Source organism: Emydura macquarii, unplaced genomic scaffold (assembly GCF_026122565.2).
Source record: "Emydura macquarii macquarii isolate MOO-44397 ecotype Brisbane River unplaced genomic scaffold, CSIRO-AGI_Emac_v2 contig_705, whole genome shotgun sequence".
In the NCBI taxonomy this organism is placed as follows: Eukaryota; Metazoa; Chordata; order Testudines; family Chelidae; genus Emydura; species Emydura macquarii.
In genome coordinates, this window is record NW_027130842.1 from 14,750,877 (window position 1) to 14,775,585 (window position 24,709).

A 24,709-nucleotide genomic window follows, 5' to 3' on the forward strand; every position below is an offset into this window, starting at 1 on the left:
TATTGTTCAACATTTTGCTTCCTGAAGCCAAAACTTCTGATTGAGAGACTGTGAACAGGACTTTCACCACCCGGCCTGCAAGAGCGCCCTCTGCTTGATAACAGCTAAAGTCTTGTTGCTGACAAGCAGCCTATGAACTCTGTCTTATAAATGCCTATTTAGGGAAACCACTATGAAATCTGGAAAGAGAATCAGAATACAGCTGTCATAACACCTGGAGTGAATTACCTGAATGAACTCTCTATTGTTCTTGAGTGTTTGCTCATGATGATTCCAAATAGTTGTGTGCACGACACGTGCACAGTTGCTGGAAGATTTTTCCCCTAGTGGTATCCATAGGGTCGGCTACGGAGCACTCTGGAGTCGCATCTTCATGGCGTCATATATAGGGCCCTGCTGACCCTCCACCTCTTCAGTTCCTTTTTGGTGCCCATGATGGTTGCTGGAACATGGATTTTCTCTTGCTTTGTAAGCATCTTCCTAGTGGTTGTTTGAACTGATACCTGTAAATAGTCCAATAGTTTGTTAGTTTGTAGTTATAGTTAGTTTAGTTAGACAGGGCCCTGTTTATTGGGATCATCTCGCCTTCCCTAGGGCCGGGCATGCCTCATTCCCATGGCTCTAAACTATGCAGGGCTTGCAAAAAGCCCATACCTAGGAGCAATCCCCATACCATTTGTCTTAAGTGTTTCGGGAAGACCCATCAGAGGGATCGCTGTAAGAGCTGCAGGGGATTCTGCCCAAGGACAAAGAAGGACAGGAGTCAGAGATTGAAGTTCATCCTAATGGAGGCTGCTCTCCAGCCGCACTCAGCACCGAGCCCAGATGGGCCGACACCTAATACATCGGCTTTGGTGCAGAGCACACCGGTGTCCGTAAGAGAGATGGTACTGAGGAAGGACTCTAGAGACCCCTGGCACTGTCACAGCTCACCGGCACCGAGGGACACCTCATGGACAGGGCACCGCTCAAATTCCCCTGTACCATGTAAGACGCTTTGGAAGACGGACAGGGGGAGCTCTCTGATGCCCAAAACAGTGGTGTGTAAGGGTTTGAGTGGAGTGTGACCCATGGCGGGCCACTCAAGTGCTGCACCCTCGGCTGCGGTACCATTGACTTTGGGAATGGGTCTGTCGAGTCCGGGGCCTTTGGACTTTCCATCCAGGGAGACCCGTGAAGAGGACCTACAGCTCCCCGCAACGCACAGTTCTAGTGGTCTCTTATCATCCCAGTACAAGTCAGGAGTAACTCCAGTGTAAATTACACCCATGTAAAATCAGTGAAAGAGGAGAATTAGGCCCATTGGTCTCAGTAAGTTTTTTAACTTATTTAGTCCTAATTAATGCACAAGTGATGAAAATCTGCTTGTCTGTACTGAAGCCTGTCTGTTCTTCTTTTTTGTCTGTCTATCTGAGGGTTTTCCATAGCACCTGTCGCCATAGTGCCTGAGTGCTCTTCAGATAAATCAAGTATTCATCGTGAGGTCTCTAGTTTATTTCATGAGTCATCTGCTCTTCTCCCTCAGTAGACACAATTTTGTTTAGAGTTGATGTATGCATTTTTGTTTGCTTGTTCTTCACCTCCACCTCTTCCATTAGTTTTGCCAGAGAAAGGAGGAAGACAAGGTTCCCATTGAAGGGGAGATGTAATCGGAGAGGGGGGTCCAAAATTTGCTTAGTTACAAAGCCTATCAGCAGAAAGCACTGAAGATGATGATTATTCTTCAGGAGCACTTGAAGAGTTAAATAATTTTCTTTAAAAAACTTCTTTTAATTATTTTACCATTTATTTTTAAGGAGTGTAAAAGCTTGCTAACTTTGTGCCAAGTTCACTTAAGACTATGTTGTATCTACTTATTTTCCCTGGGAAGGAGTCCTCTGAAGCCCTCCCTTCCAAACACCCCCATTTCCCCCATTTTACTCCATTACTGAGGCATTTCATTGCAGTCACCACATTCTTGCCGAGGTCAGAACTGCCTTTGAAGTCTGTCAGGGCCGCTTCTTAACCTGACAGGAGGCTAGTGTGAAGCGATGCACAGAACCTCTCCTACTCCCCAAAGCTGGGCATGGCTGTCTCCACAGCAGAGAGTGAGAGTGAGACTGGATCCATCTAATTTTGCTGTGCCATCTGTTCCTTTTTTATGCAGAGCTTGTTGAAGTTTTTCAACAACTGATTGTTGTCAGTAGAGTGGCAGGTTGAAACGCACCTCCTTCTATTTTTCCTTGGGAATAGAGGGAGGCTTCACCAACTACAAGACTCTTGACATTTGATAACACTTGACATATTGATATTTTTTCAAATTGGTTAGAAAATTTAAAATAGAACAAGCCTTGAAGTGTTGTGAAAAAAGATTCTAACAGTCTGATAGTTAGAAACAAGGTTCCCTGTTACTACTTGCTTCCTGTGATAATTTTCTCTTCATTTGCAGTTGGAGGTTGAATTGATAAAAGCAGCACTGCCTGGAATGTAATTAAGACTTCTTTGTTAATTAAATGGACAAAGGAGATTGGTGACATTTGCATTGGTTGATGGTTTCTTTGTGGTAGATGAAGTCGCTTGCCAGATGGCTGATGTTGACATATTCAAGTTAAATTATTGGCTAGGAATGTAGCATAGACTGTTGCTGCTTTATATGTCTGCAGAGGATATGCTCCCATTGTGTCTTATAACTCACAATCTTTCGAATAACTTCCATATTGACTTGTGCATGTATAAGTGCAGAGATTCAAGGACTGAAATTTCCTTGTGTGTTGAATTCTTGGACACTCCGTGTGTATTTGTGTCTCTCATTGACTATCCCATCTGTGCACTATCTGCCCTGCTTTAATTGAATAATTAACAGTAAGTAGTTGACTTCAGAAGAAAATATGTTTCCTAAGTCTAGTGGAGGTTACATTATCATTTCTCTTGAATGATGGTGAGTCATGTATCTGCCTGCCAGCACGACAAACCATAGCATAAGTAATGTAATTAGGAAGGGAGCTTATCAAAACATTTGTGCATATTGGGCCACATCCCAAGATGTGCTGAGCACCCATAGCTCCTACTGAAGTTGTTGGTAACTATGCTGAGCAACTGCTCAGTACAAATTTTAGGTTGTGTAGTTTGCATTTCATTGTTTGTTTCAAGTTCCATTTGATGCAGAAAAAGTTCTGCCAGTGGAGATAGCTTGAATATTAAAACCACAGTGGAGTTTTCCCCTCCCCTTCTCATCTGTAAATGTGACATTCTCCAAGAGAATTTTCTTTTGGGGTCAGGAAGGAGAGGGGTGTGCAAGCTTTTAGCCATGTGGCTGTTGTCATTGCTGCCTGTCTGACCTTTGGGAGCAGTTCTAATAGCACACAGGAGCACAACCACAGGATGTTTTGCTTTCATCACAAAAGGAAGAAACAACAGGATACAAAGTCTAGACCATTTGGCAGGCCATATCTTTCCTTCCTTCCCAGTGGTAGTATGATATCCAATTTTTAGGAGGATGTAGTGTTCCCAACCTGGGTTCTTTCCCTGGTAATGAAACTTTATTTTGATTATTATTATTATTATTATTTATTTTATTTATTTCAAATTTAAATTATGGTTATACCCTGTGCCCCTACCCACAATCAGGCCACATTGTGCTAATGGTAAATACCGTATAAATATCTGAGAAGACACAGTCATTGCATTGAAAAAAGCTTAAAACTCAAAAGATAAAACACAGGTGAAGGGTGGGGGGAAGAGACAGAGTACTCAAGCAAAGTGATCAGGATGATGAATATTGTCTTTCATGGGATTCATGTGTCAACTTCGTACCCAACTGCCCTGTTTTCCTAGTCTTTTCCTTTATTTTTTGGTGGGTGTTTTGATCCTTGCCTATTTATTTGTTCTGTTAATTTTAGAAATATCTCATTTAATTTTATCTTATTTTGGTTTTCTAATACTTCCTTTATTATTTGTCTGAGATATTCTATTTAACATTTCTGTACAACACCAATTAGTACAATAAGCACTTTATACAGCAAATAAGGACTCAGTCCCTCCCCTCAGCAGAATTAGCTGAGGCCCTGATCCTGAAAAGGCATCTGGCCCCACCAGTATGGAGTCCCACTCAAGTCTGGTGTGTATATAGGGATGATTTAGTCACTTCACTGTTTAGGCTTGATCTACACTAGCAACTTATGTTGGTATAACTACGTCACTCAGGGGTGTGGAAAATCAACATTCCTGAGTGACAATTATATCGACCTAACTCCTAGTGTGGACTGCGCTCTATCAATGGGAGGGCTTCTCCTGTTGACCTAGCTGTCACCTCTCGGGGAGGTGAAGTACCTGTGCTGACAGGAAAAGCCTGTCTGTCGGCGTAGGTAGCGTTTTCATTGAAGTGCTACAATGGTACAGCTGCATCGGTGCAGCTGCATTGCTACAGCCTTTTAAGCATAGACAAGCCCTTAGTCTTTCAGTAGCTCAAAGCAGGCATAGCTAGTACTAGGGCAGTACCCGGTGTGTGTTTTGCACTGCCACAAGTGCTATGTATACATTCAGCATAACACAAGTGGTTAAAATGTTAAGGGAGCCAAAAGCCAAGAGAACTTACTTATTCCAAGATGAGATTCTCTTTTTGGCCCATTAAGGATTTTAAAACCAAGTCATGTCCTAGAACAGTGTGTTCATCCAAAGAGAGTCGTTTTGGACATTTAATCATTTTGATTGGTCATTCTCATCAAGTGGCACAGACTGCTGTATTACAGACTGATGAGGGTACATTAGGAAGCATACAGGTAGTAAGAACTAAGAGGTTTATTTTTGTAGATCAGATATGTTCAGATGTTCAGATGTTCAGTCGTTCCGTCTTATTTAGCTGCATTTTTAAAAGCAGAGCTTCCACTCTGAAGTTTTTCCATTTCTTTTTTCCTCTTGAGTTGTTATATATAGGGAGAGCCCCTCCCCCAAAATGACCTAACTACAAGCAGAGAGCATTTACAAATGAAAACAAATTGATTCTTTTTCCTGGTCATCTTTTTCCGTCTCCAAACGGTGGTTGTTTTTCTTTCAAATGCAGATTTTAGCAATGTGCCTGATGTCACCGCCAGCTTGAAAAGGAGCAGTACTGACGGCACTTTGGACCAAGTGCCACACAGGCAGAAGACTGACCCGCCTTTCAGGGTAAGAGCATATCCCAGACCTAGCAATAATAAACAAAGAAACTGGGGTCATTTTAACACGACACTCTGCATCTTGCAGAAGGGGGGGGGGGGGGGCTCATTATATGCCAGTTTATTTATATATTTTTTTCTTAGTAAATGAATTTATTGCTTATGACCCTGGAGGACTAATGGTGTTAACTTCAGCCCAGCCTTGACCTGTAACACCCCTGGGGCATAGCTGCCGTATCTCTAATGGTATTGCCATGTGGACAAATGGGAGTAAGGCAGAGTTCACCAAATTCATCTTCACAAGTCACCTAAAGGTGGAGTTTGAACCTGGGACTCAAGAGAAGATAACTTAGCATGCTAATCACTGCCCCATCTAGGCCTTTTAAGTTGATTAGTTATTCTCTGAATACCTGTTAGCGTTGTTATTCTTTCTGCTGTTGTTACAAATAGTTTTATGACTTTTTAGGGTTGAGATGACCATAGCAACAGTTATTTAGGCCAAAATTTTTAGAAAATGTTTTAGCCACTAGTTCTGAGTGCCTCCATTTTATTTTATTTTGGCTCCTCAGCCAAAAGGGATATCTGGAGCCTGATTTTTAGAAGTTTTGAGCACTCACAGTTACCATTAATGTCAGCTGAAATTTTGGGTGCTCAGCACTTCTTGAAGGTGTCTCATCTTGGGCACCCAAAATCAGTGGTCACTTTTGAAGGTGGTAATCTTGATAGAGATGTTTTTTGTTCTTGTTACTATGATAAGAGGTTACATTTGTGAAACTGAAACCTGTATTCAGGCTGAATAATTGGTTGTTTTAGTGCAATAAAAGGACTATTATGTATAACATCATGCCTTCAGGAATAGTGGTTTCCTGTTCGTGGACTTGGTTCAGTTGGACCTTGCCATTCTGTCAAAGGAGATTTATTGTTTTATTTTGTTGATGAGTGTGGTGTATCTCAAAGCAGATGCTGGACAACACCATCACATTGCACTTCTGGAAAACTAAAATGAGATAAATTGTTTTCATAACACTTTAGCACGTTATTGTTTGCTCTAGTTCTATGAAGTACTTAGAAAAAGAGCAGGAAAGGAATGGAAAATATAAAAACTGAGAAGAATACAAGCAATGGGATATATTGTAACCTGGCCAGTGGAGCTGGGCCAGGCACTGAGCAGGTGTGTGGGGTGCAAGTATTCTCCTCTTTAGCTTCTGGGACTCCTATCTAGCCTGCTTCAGCCCAATAGCTGGAGTAGCCTCTCTGGGTCCTTCTGCAGCACATTTGTGAGGTGGAAGGTGGAAAGACCTGTGCTGCTGTATGTGCCAGCCCACCTACCCCTGCTGCACGGGGAAATCTTGCGGAGCTGAGTATGTGCTGTGCAGGGGTGCATGGCACCTTACAGCCAGTTTCTCCCTTCGCTGGTTCCATTCCCTAGGAGCATTCACGGCCATGAAGCATGGGTCTGGATTTGCCCCTTAAAACACATTGTTGCCTCACCTAGGGGCAATGTAGAGGTGACCTATCCTGCCGGGACTGTTGGGATGCATTGTGCTTTGGACATGAAAGCAACTGCTACATCCTTTGTGAAAGATGTATTGTATGCTGCTTTCTGAATCCAGCTCTAGGCTCATCTAGGAGCAGCTCTTGCCATGGGCACCACTAGTCTGATGCAGTCTTGTACTCAAGGGAGGCTCTTTGTACCTCTGCATGCCCCTCTCCCACTTCTCCTTGCATACCCATCCACTGCAATCTTGCCTAAGGAGCATATGTTAGAAGAGGGAGAACAACGGCTCCCAGGGATCGGTCATGGGGCCGGTTTTGTTCAACATCTTCATTAATGATCTGGAAGATGGGGTAGATTGGACCCTCAGCAAGTTTGCGGCTGACACTAAGCTGGGGGGAGTGGTAGATATCCTGGAAGGTAGGGATAGGATACAGAAGGACCTAAACAAACTGGAGGATTGAGCCAAAAGAAATCTGATGAAGTTCAACAAAGAAAAGTGCAGAGTCCTCCACTTAGGAAGGAAGAATCCCATGCACAGCTTAGACTGGGGACCGACGAGCTGGGCAGCAGTTCTGCAGAAAAGGACCTAGGGGTAACAGTGGATAAAAAGCTGGATATGAGTCAGCAGTGTGCCCTGGTTGTCAAGAAGGCTAATGGCATATTGGGCTGCATTAGGAGGAGCATTGCCAGCAGGTCACGGGAAGTGATTATTCCCCTCTATTCGGCATTGGTGAGGCCGCATTTAGAATATTGTGTCCAGTTTTGGGCCCCCATTACAAAAAGGATGTGGACAAGTTAGAGAGAGTACAGCGGAGGGCAACAAAAATGATTAGAGGGCTGGAGCACAGGACTTATGAGGAGAGGCTAAGGAAACTGGGCTTGTTTAGTCTGCAAAAGAAAAGAATGAGGGGGGATTTGATAGCAGCCTTTAACTACCTGAAAGGGGGTTCCAGGGAGGATGGGGCTAGGCTGTTCTCGGTGGTGGCAGGTGACAGAACAAGGAGCAACGGTCTCAAGTTGCAGGGCGGGAGGTCTAGGTTGGACATTAGGAAAAAGTTTTTCACTAGGAGGGTGGTGAAGCACTGGAATGGGTTACCTGGGGGGGTGGAATCTCCATCTTTAGAGGTTTTTAAGCTGAGGCTTGACAAAGCCCTGTCTGGGATGATATAGCTGAGGTTATTCCTGCTTTGAGCAGGGGGTTGGGCTAGATGACTTCCTGAGGTCCCTTCCAACTCTATGATTCTAATAGAGCAGAGAGAGATGCAAATCAGATCACAGTCTGCTTGAAGGAAGACATTTTTATACTTTTGCTTTGCCTTTATAGAAAAACAAGAAACATTTAGTTGCCAACAGGGAAGGAACAGACTTGATTGTCAGAGTCTTTTTCAAACACACCAGAAAATAGGAAATTAAAGAGAGTTCAGCAGGATATTGTTACAGAGAACAAATCATTTATAGTACAAATATTGCATGGGATAAGCCACTGTGATCCTCTAAATTATGTGCCACTCTTAATTCCAAAAGAACTGGCAGGGATCAGACAGGTTTGCTCCTTCCTAAAATCTCTGCCGTGTCTACCAGTTATACTGGTGCATAATGTGTTAAGTTATTTCTGAAACTGTATTGCAGATGAGTTCTTTGACTGGAATACAGTAACACTAATACTGTTTTTAAGAGTTAACGGAGGGTGTTCTAGTTTTCTAGATTCAGTGGATGAAATGGCTTTGCAATCAGATGCAGTTTGATTTCATGAACCGCAGCTGTAAACGAATGTTTGACAGACCTACAATTTCTGTAAATGGTTTATAATTGATTGCCTTCTTTCTGTTGGAGGGTGCCTATTACTGTCAGAGCTCTTTGTACAGCCCTGTCGATGTTTCTAATACATATAGGATTTTTTAAAACAGTAAGTTAGAAAGTAGCATCATTGTGCACGTTTGGTGATTGGGAACAAAAAGAAGTGATTTCTGTTCACCAGAAGAACAATAGGCACTATTAATAAAGGCTAGTACAAGGAAATAGTGCAATCTCTGAAGGTGTAGTATCTGTTTTGTTTTGTTCTTTGCCTCACATATCCGTATACGCTAATTTGATGCATTTGTATGGAAGTACAATTGTAAGGCTATTTCAGTATTATGTAATGTTACAGAAGTATGGGAGTGAGAGGAGGCTACATAAGCAAGCACAGTATTGTGAAGAAGACATCGATGGTGCTAGGTGGTTCCAAACACATCTTGGAACAGCAGGCAGTTTGGGATTATTTTATTGGCAGGGTGGGGGAGAGAGAATGAGAGAGAGAGATGTTCATTTCCTAATAGACAACAGCTGTAGATGTAATCATTTGGCTTTGTGGAGCAGAATCCTTTGAACTTTGGTTGAATTTTTCCTTAAACAGGTAAGTAAACAAAAAGCAATCTTAACGAAGCTAAGCTCTTAATATAAATCAGTATGTTTGTTTATTAGATTTTATATTTGCACTTTTGAGTTTTTTATTTTTCATTATATAGCCTCTTTCGTCTAACAACATAAGGGATAAGGATAATCTTTGATGAAGAATGCATTGAAGAGAGCATCTAAATGAATTTCAGAGTGCACACTGATTTGGGACAAGAAAATCTTTTGTCTTAGGTATACTACATTGACACTAACAATCTTTCATTCATTGTTTTAGTCCAGGAGACAGAGGAATGAATGAACTGAAATAGTTTTGTTTTTGTCCATCAATCTAAAAGTTAATTTATGAGATAACAGGAAGATAAAGAGTTACTTAATTACAGAAAAGGAAACTTCTTGATAAGGTGTAAGCAATTATAAAAATAAGTAGATACTTAAATCCATCTGTTCTTGACAATTTTGTGGTTTTGGCAGTTTTCCTTTCTCTGAGATGCCCAATTTATACCCTGCTTAATAAAGTCCTCCTCTCCCTCCACATTTTCATTTTTTACAGTAAATATTACACTTTTAACACATTTTGTTTCAATACATTTTCAAACTGTGTTAAAATATTGTTTATGTGGCAGTGGTATGTAACCTTGGCAATTGTTGTTTCTGCAATATGTAGGCGTATTGTTGACAGAAGAATAGAAGACCTTGAAAAATCTGGGGATGCAGCACAATTGCCGATTCAATTAGATTTTGCTGTGTTTAATTGCTTTGAGGTCTAATTCCCTTTGCTCTTGGTGTTCATTGAAATGCTGATATATTGACAATTGCCAAGGATCAAGTTCTCCATATATTTAAGCAATAAAAGCTGTATTTTGCATTCAGTGTCATTTGTTTAGTTACTTTTATTTTTATTCATAGGTCATAGTTATCAAAAATGTTTTCTATAAGCCTTGGCTTATGTTAATTGGAAATGCAAGAGCACAATTGCTAAGTTGTCTATCTTACTGTGTATTTTTGGTAGATTCTGTTAATGCATTATACTTTATTTTTATTTATTTATTTATCTATTTATTTATTTATTTAAAGACATAATCTTACCAAAGAAAGTACGCCTTTCTTGTAAGACTAATGTAATCTGATTTTCAGCTGCTCTAAATCTTTTGAGCATCATCAAAGTGTCCAACAAATTAAATTGGAACAAAAAAAGTAAAGACCTTAATGTAAGCTCTCTCTCATTCTCTCTCTCTCTCTCTCATGTTAGATATTTGTATGTGTCTGTGAGAGAAGGAGAGATGTGTTTTCAGATCAGCGGTTTACCAGATAATAATAAAAAAGATCAGAGTACAGTAGACTTTGGTCACTCTTCTAAAAGACATATTTTGTCCTTAGGCTGGGGGCATGTCTCTAACTTGGCAAAATAGTTAAAAAAAAAATAGTTAATAATGCAGCGCACAAACCTGTTGGACTACCTTAAATGTTATATGTATGCATTTATAGTAACATCAGTGTATTCAAAGCTGCATATTAAAGTTCTTATAAAAAGAATGGTTATTTTCATGTATTGACAAAACCTATAGAAAAAATAGCTAGTTGATACTTTGTTGTAATAATAGTCATAGTGGAATGAATGCAAAAATTCGGAATACCATATGGAAATGTCTTCCAAAACTGTGAAATGAAATAAAGCATATTTAGAATATTATCTTTTGTGTCCCTGGCTAGCTGAATTAAAATCAATGTTATTGGCATTTCATGTTCTCAAATATTATGAATAATGTGATGTACTTTTTCAAAGGGCAGATCAAAATGAGTTGTCTAAAGCAGAAATGTGATCAGAGCAGTCAGTCGTCCTGCTCTTACTTCCTTTAGGAGAAAAAAACTACAAATGCCTTCTAGCTTTTGCAAAATGATCTTTCTGGTGCTGAAATTGTATTTATTTATTCAGAACCTAATGGATATATTTCATGGGTCACTTGAAAGAAACCATTTCAGACATATTACATTTTGTGGACAGAAAAACATTTGGAAGGTTTGAAAAAAAATACATCCTCATTTTGGCCTGTTTGAAAAAAATTGTCATCTACCAAAGAGACGATAACTTGCAAATTTCACAATGATCATGAGTGGTAGATATTTCTATTAACTTGCATGTGGGCAAGCACCTGCACATTTCCTAACAGGTTAGAAGGCAACAGTTCTTTGAGTGCTTGCTCTTGTCAATTCCAAGTAGATGTGCCTACACTGCATGCAGTTGCCAGAAGGTATTTCCCTTAGTGGTATCCGCAAGGTCGGTTCTGGACCCCCTATATAGGGCTCTGCCGACCCCCCTCCTCTTCAGTTCCTTCTTACTGCCTGCAACGATCGACTGGAACGCTGGTTACTTTTGCTTCGGAAGTGTCCTCATCTTAGTGGTTATTCACACTATCTGTAAATAGTTTAAATTAGTGTTAAGTATTTAGTGAGAGTTAGAAAGTAGTATTTCACTAGATAGGTCCCCTTAAGGGGTCACCCTTTTCCCCCTTTGTCCTGGGGCCAGGGCATGACTTGGTCTCCCGGGTTTAAACCATGCAGGGCTTGCAAGAAGTCCATGCCCAGGAGTGATCTACACACTACCTGCCTCAAGTGCCTCGGAGAGACTCACCAGGAAGACTGCTGCAAGATTTGCAGACTTTTGCCCAAGGACCAAGAAGGAGAAGAGCCAGAGTTTAAAGTTTATCCTCATGGAGGCGGCTCTCTGACCATCTTTGGACTCCAAGTTACATAGTCTCAAAGACTCTTGGGCCACCCACAAGTCCTTAGGCCTACACACTCCAGCGCCCCAGAGGAGACACTTTAAGCCCAGGTCCTTCTTTCAGCCCCAACAAAGACAGGACTTTGCCCGCAGGAGAGGCAGGAATTATAGAAGGAAACCTCCGGCCCCCTCCGGCCACGGAGCAGGCCTGATGAAGCAACCCACAGACCCAAACATAACTTTTGAGGGTGCACTTGAGGATGGCGTACTAATCCAAACCTTGCATCCTCCACATTGCTTATTTTCAAACCGCTTATCCCACTTCTACCAGGTGTCGGCCCAAATTGCGTCAGACTGCTGGGTGCTACGCACGGTAGAACTGAGATACTCCATCCAAATCAGCTCCCTGCCACCCTCACAACCTACTCACTCCCCATCCCTCTTCAGGGACCCCTCTCATGAGCAATTTCTGATCCAAGAACTGCAAGCACACTTGGAGATAGGAGCAATGGAAGAGGTTGCTTGGGAGCTAAGGGGAAAGGGTTTCTATTCCTGATATTTCCTAATCCCAAAAGCCAATGGCGGTCTCAGACCCATTCTGGACCTGCAAAATCTCAACAGATTCATGAAGAAGTTGCGGTTCTGCATGGTCTCCTTGACCTCAATTATTCCCTTCCTGGATCCAGGGGTTTGGTATGCCGCCCTCAATTTGAAGGATGCATACTTCTGTGTGTCAGTTATCCCAAGACACAAAAGGTTCCTTTGCTTCATAGTCAGCCAGTCTCTCTATCAATTCACAGTACTCCCGTTTGGCCTCTTGGCAGCTCCCAGGGTTTTTACAAAGGGCATGACACTTGTGGCTACATTCCTTAGAAAGCAAAAGATACAAGTCTTCCCGTACTTGAACAATTGGCTAATTAAAAGCCACTCCAGGGAACAGGTGGAGGCAGATGGAAAATTCATAAGATCAACCTTCACCAGGTTGGGCCCTCCTGGTCAATGTGCAGAAGTCAACTCTGATTCCTACCCAGAGAATGGAATTCATAGGAGCAGTGCTAGATTCAAGCCAGGTAAGCCAGGGCTTACCTCCCAGACTCCTGATTCCTAGCCATATGTTCCATCATAGAAAAATGGAAACGACACCCTATTACCACAGCCAGGAACTGCCTGAAACTGTTGGGTCACCTAGCGGCGTGCACTTACATAGTTCAACACACCAGACTGCATCTCAGGCCTCAACAGGCATATCTGGCCTCAGTCTACTGCCCCTTTTGGGATCACATCGACAGGGTAGTCTCAGTCCTCCTATCCGTGTTGGAAACGCTCCACTGGTGGCTCAACCCACAGTCAATCTGTGCAGGAGTTCACTTCGCTTCCCCATCCTCCGCCATGACCTTGGTCACCGACACTTCAGCGACGGGCTGGGGAGCTCATCTAGGATGGCTGAGGACCCAAGGAGTTTGGTCCCAGGAAGAACTATCTACCCACATTAATGTGAGAGAGCTGAGAGTGGTGCATCTTGCCTGTCAAACCTTCAGTACTCACCTGGAGGACAAATGTGTATTGATAAGGACAGACAATACAATACAATCTATATAAACAGACAGGATGGAACATGTGCCTCTCCCCTGTACCAGAAAGCCCTCGGTCTGTGACATTTTTGCATAGCTCATGCGATTCATCTAGAGGCATCTTACCTGCCAGGGTCACAGAAAATGTTACCAGACTACCTCAGCAGGTCAATATCCATCCATGAATGGTCTCTCCATCTGGATGTGGTGAACAACATCTTCCGGAGGAGGGGGATTCCCCACATAGACTTATTCACGACAAAATCCAACAGGAATTTCACATAGTGTTGCTCATTCCAAAACCACAGTCTGGGGTCAATTGCAGATGCATTCTTCATTCCATGGATAGGTCTCCTGTTCTACACGTTTCCACTGATCCTGCTAGACCACAAGGTCCTGCTGAAAATCAGGAAAGACGGGTCCTCCATAATCCTGGTAGCTCTGGCTTGGCCGCGCCAATGCTGGTATACCACACTTCTTGAGCTCTCAGTGGAGACTTCCATCAGTCTTCCACTGGTACCAGATTTAATCACTCAGGGTCGCGGCCGCCTTGCCACCCCAACCTAGAATCTCTTCACCTCACAGCTCCATGGCTAAATCCTCTGGAGATTAAATTTTCAGAGCAGGTCAGAGAGATCGTATTTGGTAGTAGGAAACCTTTCACTAGGGCTCCTTGCCTAACTAAAAGTTTCTCCATCTGGTCCATGCAGAGAGGTACTCCACCTGAACTATCATCCATACCTCTTATCTTGGACTAACTGCTATATCTCAAGCAACAGGGGCTTTCAGTGTCATCAATTAAGGTCCACTTGGCTGCAATTTCAGCCTGTCATCCTTGGGTAGCAGGCCATTTGGTCTTTGCTAATCATACAATAGATCACTTCCTCAAGGGCCTTGACAGGTTATACCCTCAGATGCATCAGGCGATTCCCCAATGGGACCTTAACTTGGTGCTGTCAGCACTGATCAGACCTCCATTTGAGCCATTAGCAACATGTTCACTCTTCTACCTTTCATGGAAGATAGCTTTCTAGTGGCCATCACTTTGGCTAGAAGAGTTTCAGAACTCAAGGCCCTCACATCCAAGCCTCCTAACAGAATCTTTTTCAAAGACAAGGTCCGCCTGCATCCGCACCCAGCCTTCCTTTCAAAGGTAGTGTTGCAGTTCCACTTAAACCGGGGCATCTTTCTCCCAGTCTTCTACCCAAAACCGTATGCCAACAGCCGAGAGCAGAAGCTTCACTCATTGAACATTAGACAGCTTCTATATCAAAATGACTAAACCATTTAGAAAAATGACTCAACTCCTTGTAGCGGTAGCAGACAGGATGAAGGGTCTTCAGGTTTCATCTCACAGACTCTCTTCATGGATCAAGGCCTGTTACGACTTGGCAAAAATACTGGCCCCAGCGTTGACAGCCCACTCCACAAGGGCCCAGGCGTTCTCAACAGTTTTCCTAGCTCAGGTCCTGATTCAGGATATCTGTAAGGATGCAATCTGTTCATCCATACACACCTTCGTGGTGCACTACGCCATTACTCAACAAGCCAGAGACGATGTGGCTGTTGGTAGAGCAGTGCTACAATCTATAGTACGTTGAACCACCTCCTCCTACCCGCCTGCTTGGGAGTCACTTACTTGGAATCGACATGAGCAAGCACTCAAAGAAGAAAAGTCTGTTACTAACCTTCTGTAACTGTTGTTCTTTGAGATGTGTTGCTCATATCCATTCCAAGACCTACCAGCCTACCTTTGTTGGAGTCAGCCGACAAGAAGGAATTTAAGAGGCGGCCGGCGGTGGGGGGGGTGGCAGGGCCCTATATAGGGTGCCATGATGGCATGACTCCAGGGGAATCCAGAGCCGACCTTATGGATACCACTAGAGGAAGAACCTTCCAGCAACTGTGCACATGGCACTTACATACCTACTTGGAATGGACACAAGCAACACATCTTGAAGAACAACAGTTTACAGAAGGTTAGTAACTGTCTTTTATTGTCCTCCATACATTGATAATCCTGGTTTGTCTTACCGTTTCCACATGGGAGGAACCCAACGGCTATATTTTCAGACTATCAGAAGACTAGAAGTGCACACCTGCTGTGCATGCTCAGTATACAATTTGCAAATACTCCTTAGCTTTGGGAAAAGCATGCTTTTTTTTTTTTGTCCCCACTTATCCAAAATGTGCCTGCAGTTATGCATCTAATTTGCATTTACAATAACACAGAATGGTTGTGTAAATTTGTGCATATCTGTGCTAATGATCACTAATACATCTGGCCATTTGCATGTGCAAATAAGCAATTTGTACATGTAATCTCAGTCAACCTCTTTACAAATCAGATTCTGTTCAAATCCTTGCACAAAGTGCACACAGTCCTAGAACTCTGATACTTTGAAAATATGCTACTTGGTAGGATATGTTAAAAGGCAGAATTTGAGCTGTGTCAAATTGTTACCTTTTAATAGTGATCCTCACAATCCATTTCTTCAACAGATACGCATTTGGAGAGGTGTGTGTGTGTGTGTGAGTGTGTGTGTGTGTGTGTGAGAGAGAGAGAGAGAGAGAGAGAGAGAGAGAGAGAGAAAACACACACACACAATACAAACTACCCCCATACATCTTTCCACTGTTTGTCCAAACTGTGTTAAAAGTCAGAAGGCTGGCTTTTGCTAGTGAATTTAGTGCTAATGCCAAAGTTTAGATGGATAGTCCTGGATTTATTACAGAATAGGTAGAGCACAGGCAGCAGCGACACAAACATGAATAAATGGTGCTACCAAAGAATGCCTCAAAACATTTGAAATAGTCACTTCATGTATTAGAAATGAAAACCCTCTAGTGGGGTCAGCACTTGAAAGGTTCGTTTAATGGTTCACTATGGCTATATCTATAATAAAAAGTCACTTGGCATTTTATAAATTTTGCTGCACATCCCTATGATGATGGACATTTTGTAGCCCTTGTTAATGTGGCCCAGCTGTGTGCTGGAGGGACATTCTTCACAGCTGAGGGAATCCCTTATCTCTTTATTGAGACTGCTTAAACACCATGGTGTGGAAACTTCTTCATTTGGAACAGTACTAACACCATCAAATTATTTCACTGAAACAATGTTATTAGAAATTATTATTATTAGTTATTATTATTATTTATTACAAAGGGTCAAAGCTGATCAATCCAAATGTGCCCTTTGGTTTCATCCAGGATATGAATGTATGGCAGTGTGTATACATTGTTCTTGATGTCTGATTGCTTCCAGAGCAGAAAATTCTCACAGATTAGGATAAATACTTCCCTTTCTTGTTTATGTCAACTACAGATCCCCCAAAAAAGTCCCCAGGGGAATACTGATCTTGAAAAAAAAACTGAAAAACGGTGCGGGAGCTGAGGGGAGAGAGAGACAGTTTTGTGCAGCAAAGACTGCAAAGCTCCTGTCTGGCAAATCCTATTATGCTGAGCATGTGAACAATAGGCATTTATTCAAATTGAAAGAAAATCAAGCAGCGATTACCCAAGCTTCAAGAGAGATCTCTCTGAGAGGAATGAAATAAAAGAAGGAAGAAGCCACTAGCTGCCCATACAACCTGGTACACATTTTATGCATTGAGGGAATTCCAATAAATGTTGTTCATTGGAACAGCTGCTTATTAGCTCTGTTTTGCTGTTGCCCAGGCAGTGCACATGTGCCTAGCATGTCATTAACTGCAAGAGAAATAGCTGCCCAAAGTTTTTGATCACCATCAGTAAGACATTCAGGATTTTTTTAGTAATTTTCTTTAGTAATTGATGAGACCTCGGAACTAGTGGAACAACCAGCAATTAACATCCTTACTCTGTTCTAACGGGGAAAAAAGTCAGTGGTGAACATAATTCTCTTGAAATCATCTGTTTTTCTTCAGTGCAATGTGGGCATCATTCCAGTGTGGAATCAAGAGGTACTGCGAGAAGACAAGTTGACATGGGGGAAACGATGTGTCTATCATCATCGGTTTTGCTTGGTTCACTTGTGCCTTGAAGGCATAGCTCTGCATTGAAAGCAGTGCATGGCCACATTGGGAACTCTGAAAGCTATTATAACTATATTTCGAGATGGCTGCGGCACAGCATGCGTTGATTCCAGCCAGCTTTGCTGGTGGGTGCAGAATGGAGTTGGAGCCAGGCCTCTGCCACCACCTTGCTCCTTTTGGGGCTGCTAGCAGTTTAAGTAAGGCCGGGGATGAAATCCTGGCTCCATTGAGGTCAATCGGAGTTATGATGTTGACTTGAGTGGAGACAGGATTTCTCCTCACATGTTCAAGGGAGGACTGCAGTTGTTTCTGACAGCCAGAAAAGGTCCTGACACTTGGTCTCCAATATGCATGCACTACTTAGTAAAGGGCTTTCTAGAAGTCTATCAACATCTGCTGCAAATCCCAGACATTTCCTGTCTGTTGTGTGTAGCATTGATCATGCAATTCAACCCAAATTAATGAGAGCCATGATGTTGATGAATTTGAAGCTCATTTTCCAGTTGCTCAAGCATGCCCAGAAGAAAAGTAGGTGATTTAAAAAGTATTCGTGAGCAAGTATGTGAGCTTGCGACTTCTTCTTCTGTTGTGCCATCTTGCTGGTTTTCCTGGCTCAAGGCAGTAACAGTTCTCCGAAAGCACTGGGACAGTGTGAGTTTCTCATTAATGAAATTGGTGCCGATACCTCAAAGAAGGAAAAACAAAAACGTCTATGCTGTGATGCTTACATGTGATGGAAATCAGTGAGAGCTGCATTGAAATGTGTCTTTTTATTCTGCTACTCTGAGAAAAATTCCCCAGGTTCATATGGGGAGCATGACAGCAGCCCCAATATATTGGATCAAATACTAGACTGCAGTGTCTGTGAAGATGCTGCCAATTTCATCAGTACGATGAAGTAAGTTGGGCTTAAGGCAGGGGCATCCAAAGATAATCCCTGGCATCTGCAATTCAAGATTTTGCATCAGTATTTCAAAGTACATTGAAGGCAGCCATATCCAACAGCGTTTATTGCAGACCCTGGGGACTAAATTCTCTTTTCCAGCTATCGCGCATGGGATTCATTCTTCAGGGCTGAGATATCACTCAATTCTAGTCACAATAACATTCTGCGTAGTTTTTGCTTGCAAGGCAGAAGCATTTAAACACAATTTTGTCATCCCTCTGGCTCTTGATGTACTCAACAGGAACAGCTTAACAGCAGCGATTCAATAATGGAGATGGAAGCACAGTTATCGTGCACTGCATGCAGGTACAGCACCAATGATGTCAGGGTTCAGAGAGAGAATCATTCCAGCCAAGTGTCACATCCCAGTGTATGTCTTTGAATCCCAACATGGGACAAAACAAGGAGTTGTCCATAATGGTAATATCAGACACAACATCAGATATAGAGCCGCAAAGCCACATGGAGAGCTCAAGAAAGGAATGAGTTTCTGGGAGCCATAATCCCTCCATGGGTGGCCAAGTGCTCCTTACACCTGTGTGAAATAGCTGGGAAGGCGATGGCTTTGTTTCCTCCCTGAGCCATCCCACCTCCTCTGAGATACACCTAGTGAGCAAGCCCTGCACTCTTTTGTGTGCAGGGACTGCAAATGTGATAGGTCCTTTCACAGGCCGTGTGATGGCAGGGAAAGTGTCTGTCTATCCATTTATGCAGCTGTTATAATATGGTCCATAGAGAACTTTCAAAAGTTGGAGTAGCCTGCTGATTGTAGAAGAAAATCAGTAGTTCAACACCTATATGAAAGGAAGGATGATGATTAAAAATTATTCAGTCAGAAATTAATAGCTTGAAGAATTGCCCCCCACCACCTTCATTCCCCCCTTCCCACCACCCCGGGGACAGAATCTGTTCTCAGTCACACCAGTGTGACCCCAAGAGGCTTCTATGATGTTAATTGCGGCTACCAGTAACAGAATGTGGCTGCATCCCTACCAATTCCTAGTTATTTTGTTTGGGAATGGCACCAACCTCATATAGGGCCTGATTCAAAGCCCATTAAAGTCAGTAGGTTTTGGATCAGTCTTTTAAAGTGTTAACTGAGGTTTTTGCTATCACCATGAGTGCTTCCTTTAATGTTTCAACTGTAGTCTGTGCATTAACAGGAAAGGATAAGGATTACCCTCTGTGTCTCTAAAGAATTAGAATGGCAAAGCCAAGATATTTTGTAAAGGAGGAATGCAAGTGGAAAATGTTAAAATCTCAGTGGTTACCATAGTTTCTCGTTCAGTGACTAAGAAAAGTTTCTTGAATACAGAACAAAGCTCTTTGGGCATGTGTATGTATGAATGTTTAGAAGAAAGAATTCAGTATTTTGTGATGCTTGAAGATCTTTTAAAATGAAATGTTTATTAATATCAAATATTGTGATAGTTTTTTAAATGTCTAAATTTAAGATTATCCGTTTCTGTCAATTAAACTTTGGACAAGTAACAATTAGTATCCAAAGATATTTTTAAAATATTTGCTGCACAGTGAAAATACGTAAGTTGACAATCAGAAAAAAAGGCTTAGAAATAAAGGTTCACGTTATCCATCAAATTCTTGAGAAATAAAAGACCAAATCCCTCACATCCTATGCATAGATGTATAGATAAAATCAAGCTTGAAATAGTGATACCTAGGATTTGTGAACAGTTCATATTACAGAATTTGGAACCTACCCTAAATCAGGGTGGGTGCAGTTTATATTGTATGTGCAAACTTCAGCAATGGTTCAGGCGTTTCTTATAAATGCAGGCAACCCTTGCCCGCCCCACAATGGGTCACTGCCTCCTCTAATCCAAAAGTACAATCAGGGGGAGCATGATTCAGCCTCTAGCCTCACATGATAAGGTGGGGAAACAGGAAACACACTCTTTAGCAGCAGCTTAGCAAATAGGCACAGGGGCAAAGATGTCCCATAATCCTTAGCACACTATCTAGGGAAGCTCTGGAGTTCCCTAGAAAGCAGCATGCTGGGAAAGAAAAGCCCTTCATACTTAGCATGTGATTGCTATGGAATCCCAGGGTTTCTCTAGCCACAATGCCTTCTTTTTATGAGGTGTGTCTCACTGCCAGTGTGCTCATTCATAAAGCTGCCATTGCATGAAAGTTTCCCAGGTTCCACTGTACCGTGTGTGTGTATGTGTGTATATGTATATATCATTTTAGAAGGGATATACATTCTCGTGATTCAAGCCACAAGCTAACAACTGTTGGGGCGGGGGGTTGAGGGAGAAACTCCACTTTTAGGCACATTATTCCATAATTATCCACTGGAGTTTCTTGCATCTTCCTCTGAAGCATGCGATGCTAGTCACTGTTAGAGACATATATGTGAAAAGGTAGATCACTGATCTGACCCAGCATGGCAGTCCTTACGTTCATTTCTAGCTACCTAGCTTTCTGTCAGTGGTATGAAAAGATGACAAATAGCTGTCCCTACAGGGAATCTACGCATTACTTACAGCAAAAAGGAACAAACATATTTCTATTAATCTTAAAATAACTTTTTTCGAGGTAGTTGATTATTTTGTGTGTAGACTTTGATGGTGGATTTTTGTGGGTGATTGGATTTGTCAGGTTATCACGTTGCTAAAAGAAGAAGTAATTTAAGGGATTTTTTGTCTTGTTTTTCACTTTTTTGATATATCCAGTCCTAGAGAAGAGCAGGAAATATTACTAGAACACTTGCGTTTAACTTCTGAAATGAATACAAATTTTGAAAGACCTGTTAATTGGTAACATCTTTCATTCTGTTAGCAGATACATCTCGGGGCACATTTGCTCTACAAAGCCATATTCTTTCAAACCGTAAACTGCCATTTACAACTACACTCAGTTTTGTTTTGTTTTTTTAAATCCTGTTATCTGAATGCATTTGGCATTTTTTCTTTGATGTTGGAAATGTTTTAAAAGTGAAGGTACACATGGAATTCTGTTTACATTCCTGTACAGTATTTAGTCCAATTAAACCTGGGCACCAACAGTATTTCAAATTTTCATTCATCAGCTCAAAGGATAACTAATGCAGGGCATTTGGGCATATTGCAGTTGTTGAGTTTAGAGTGAAAGTGCTCTAGAGTGAGAGTTAAAGGCACTTGCTTTGCTCAGAAAAGGCTTTTCCTTTGTGAAGTTGATGGAGGCAATCGACAATGCCTGTCTTTAGGAGGAGTAAAACCAGAGCTAAGAATTTAGCTTTGGCTCACAAAACTCAGCAGCAGGCAGCAGCAATTTACAGGTCTCCATGCAGGATTTTTTCTAAAGTAAGTTCTGGATCTGTTTGCATAAAAGGATATTTATTTAACAAGATTAGGAAGGTGACCAATGATGCACACACTAGGGACTGTGTGTTTCGTCAGATGAGTGGTTTGGTCATCACTCTTAGTAGCAACGAAAGCATAAATGAATGCCACAGCAAATTACTGTAGCTAGTTATTGAATAATAGATTTCTAAAGATCTGCTCAATAAATATATTATAGTGATCTGTCTTTTGGGTTTTTTTTTTAATTTGCAGTTGCACCCAAGTAATGGCATTTTTTTTTCTGTCTTGCAAAAAGAGTATCTATCAAAGGGTGGGTCAGTTCACAGCAGGGAATAGGGCTTGTGTTATAAAAGGCTCACTACAGCTTGGAAAGCAAATTACCAAAATATTAACATTTGGTTCCCTTTCTGAGCTCTCTAACACATCATCTGGGACAGCATCTTGCTCTGCAGGAAGAGCAGAGACTACAATCCTGAACCCTGCAGGGCAATAGAGTATAAGAAAGTTGTGGCACTACATAAACAACAGAAAAGCATGTAAAACCCCTGCCTTAAATCTTCTGCTCCTTACATGGCATATGTTAATGATTGACTCTTATCAGAACAAACAGAGGGGGAAGGAGGAGAAAGGCAAATCTTTTAGTAAGATTTTAGGCTAAACATACAGTAAGGATTCAGGAAAGTTATTATATACTCTTCATCAATACGTATACACTGAGAGTTTCCATCTTTTTCTAAATCAGGATGTCACTGTAGATGTCTAATGAAATTTAGCAGGATACATTAAAGGCTGGGACCCTGCATCATTACAGTGATTTTCAGTTTTGCCTTTGACTGCAGTACAAATTGGATCTGGTCCCTAAGGGACTGATTTTCAGAGATGCTGAGCAAAACTCCTGTGAACTCAGTGGGAGCTGCAGGTACTCAGCATCTTGAGAATGCAGGCCTAAATTATCTTACAAAACAATTCACTGGAAGAAAACGTTGTACATGTCAAATGCAGATGTGCTGTGTTGTCACAAAGGGGTGCTAGATATTTAATTAAAACAGAGAATGCTGCTTGGTCAGCAAACATATCAGCGGATTTTTTTTTCTTAAATAAAGTTAGTATTAAAACTTCACCTGTTTAAATTAGAACAACTTTACCTTGCCAGCATTGCTTTACATTCTTCATAAGAAAAGCAAATCAATGGGCAGGAGAGTTCTGATTTAAATCTCTGGGATTGGGAACTTCAGCGTTAACCTTAGCTCAGCTCAGCGTGTCTGGCTACTAGACAGAACGCTCATCACTGTGTTTCATCCTGTCCTTACTGGGTCTGCTGCTCTGTCCCTAAAGGTAAATCTGAATATGCTTAGTTTGCAAATCAGGACCCTAGAGCTTATATGAGGTTTGTTTCTGTTTAATCTAATTTGCTTTTTACTAGTAATATTTTAATTACAAAGCATAAAAATCTCAAAATGAAACAGTCCCAAACACAACAATGCTTCTAGAGAGCACCTTTTAAATTCATACTGTGATATTGGGAGGCTACTTTAGAGTTGTATTTGTTTGCCTGAGTACAGTGCACTTTGTTACATCTCACTGTACTTTTAAAAAGAAACTATAAATTCTTTACATGGTCTTCTGTATTGAATCGAAAGAAATCTTATCCTTTATGCACTGTAAGGACTTTAGAGATGTCTTGGCCCTCCATAGTTGTTGGTCTAACGTATTGTGGAGCCATTTATTAGAAAAAGTTAGTGTACTTGCACAACTAATGTTTTTCAGACATGGTTGAGATTTTTTAGCAGTACCAGCAAGGATCTGTTTCACATCATAAACAAATGGCCTTGGAAACGTAATTATATTATCCTTAACAATGTAGCTTTTTTTAGTTAGCAGACAGACAATTCTATTTTGTTGTTGTCCTCAGACTAAAAAAAAAAAAAAAAAGCATGACGTCCAAGACACACCACCCTGAAACTGGGGGATTATAACTGACCGTCTGAAATAACTAGAGTTATAGCAGTATGAGAGTTCTGTTATATACTTTTATATTTTATTTAGTCTCCTACCACACCTCCAGTGTCACCCATTATCATTAACCTAAATATGAAATCTGTAGTGAAAAGCTTAGTATGTATGATAGTTTTCAGTGAAAACCAGCTTACTTTCAGTAACTGCCAAACTGCTGACATTTTTCAGACTTCCAGCCAAATGAATGATTTGGGATAACATGTATACTGTCTATATATGCACACCTGGGGAATTTATAGATATAATTTTGCCCAGAGAAATGTGATTCCCTAAAGGGCTCTGCCTTGACAAACAGTCACCTGTACCTTTAAGAAACTACAACCTGCACATTTCTATGCTTGAAAATGACTTTGAGTAGAAAGCATTGGGTGGGTGACAGAAGATCAAAAGCAACTGGGTCTACCCCTGCCTAGCAGAGTTAGCGTTTAAAGCAAGTGGAAACTTTATGGACTTCTGCTTGGGCTTTTTTCTCCCACAAGAGCTGATACTAGAAAAGGGCCTTTCCCTACTGTTTATTTTTTGGAATACCACTGCCCTTCTTTTTTTGACCAGCAGTGGTGCTAATCCAGTCTCATTCCTGAAAAATAGTAAACTACAGGTACATCAGGCAACTAACCAGAAAAGGATTCAAGTTTAAAGTGTGTCATGTTCTCTCTGCCGGTATGATGGTAAAATGTCATTCTATTTCTTCATTATGATAAATCAACATGCTTCACCTTCAGATAATAAATTCAAAGACTTAATTACCTCCATGTAGGTGCAGGAATTCTTTGTAACTATACATTCTTTGTAAGAGTGTGAAACCTAACCACATTTTATATATAGATAGAGATATACAAATTTTCTTTAGGTTTCATAGTGATGTATTCTCTCTCTCTCAATCTATATATATATATATATAAGAAAATTTTCTTGGGAGGTTTTATTTTTATATATATATAAATATATATATAAAAATAAAACCTCCCAAGAAAATTTTCTTATGTTAAAGAATTTTCTAAGACTACTAAAAATGTTCCTTTTTTCCCCTTGACCCCCACCCCCCCCCCCCTTTTTTTTTTTTTTTTTAAACAAACAAATGCCAGCTGGCAGAGCAGGCGTTGGAATAC

General features: G+C 41.3%; 1 protein-coding gene across 1 annotated transcript in view; it reads left to right on the forward strand.

Annotated features, from left to right (window-relative positions):
* The window catches only part of TIAM2 (TIAM Rac1 associated GEF 2), a 131,276-nt gene that overhangs the window by 63,837 nt on the left and 42,730 nt on the right, over positions 1–24,709 (forward strand). Inside the window, exon 13 of the mRNA XM_067542450.1 lies at positions 5,039–5,142. Coding sequence (XP_067398551.1) covers positions 5,039–5,142 — 104 coding nt within the window. The remainder of the gene's footprint in view (positions 1–5,038; positions 5,143–24,709) is intronic.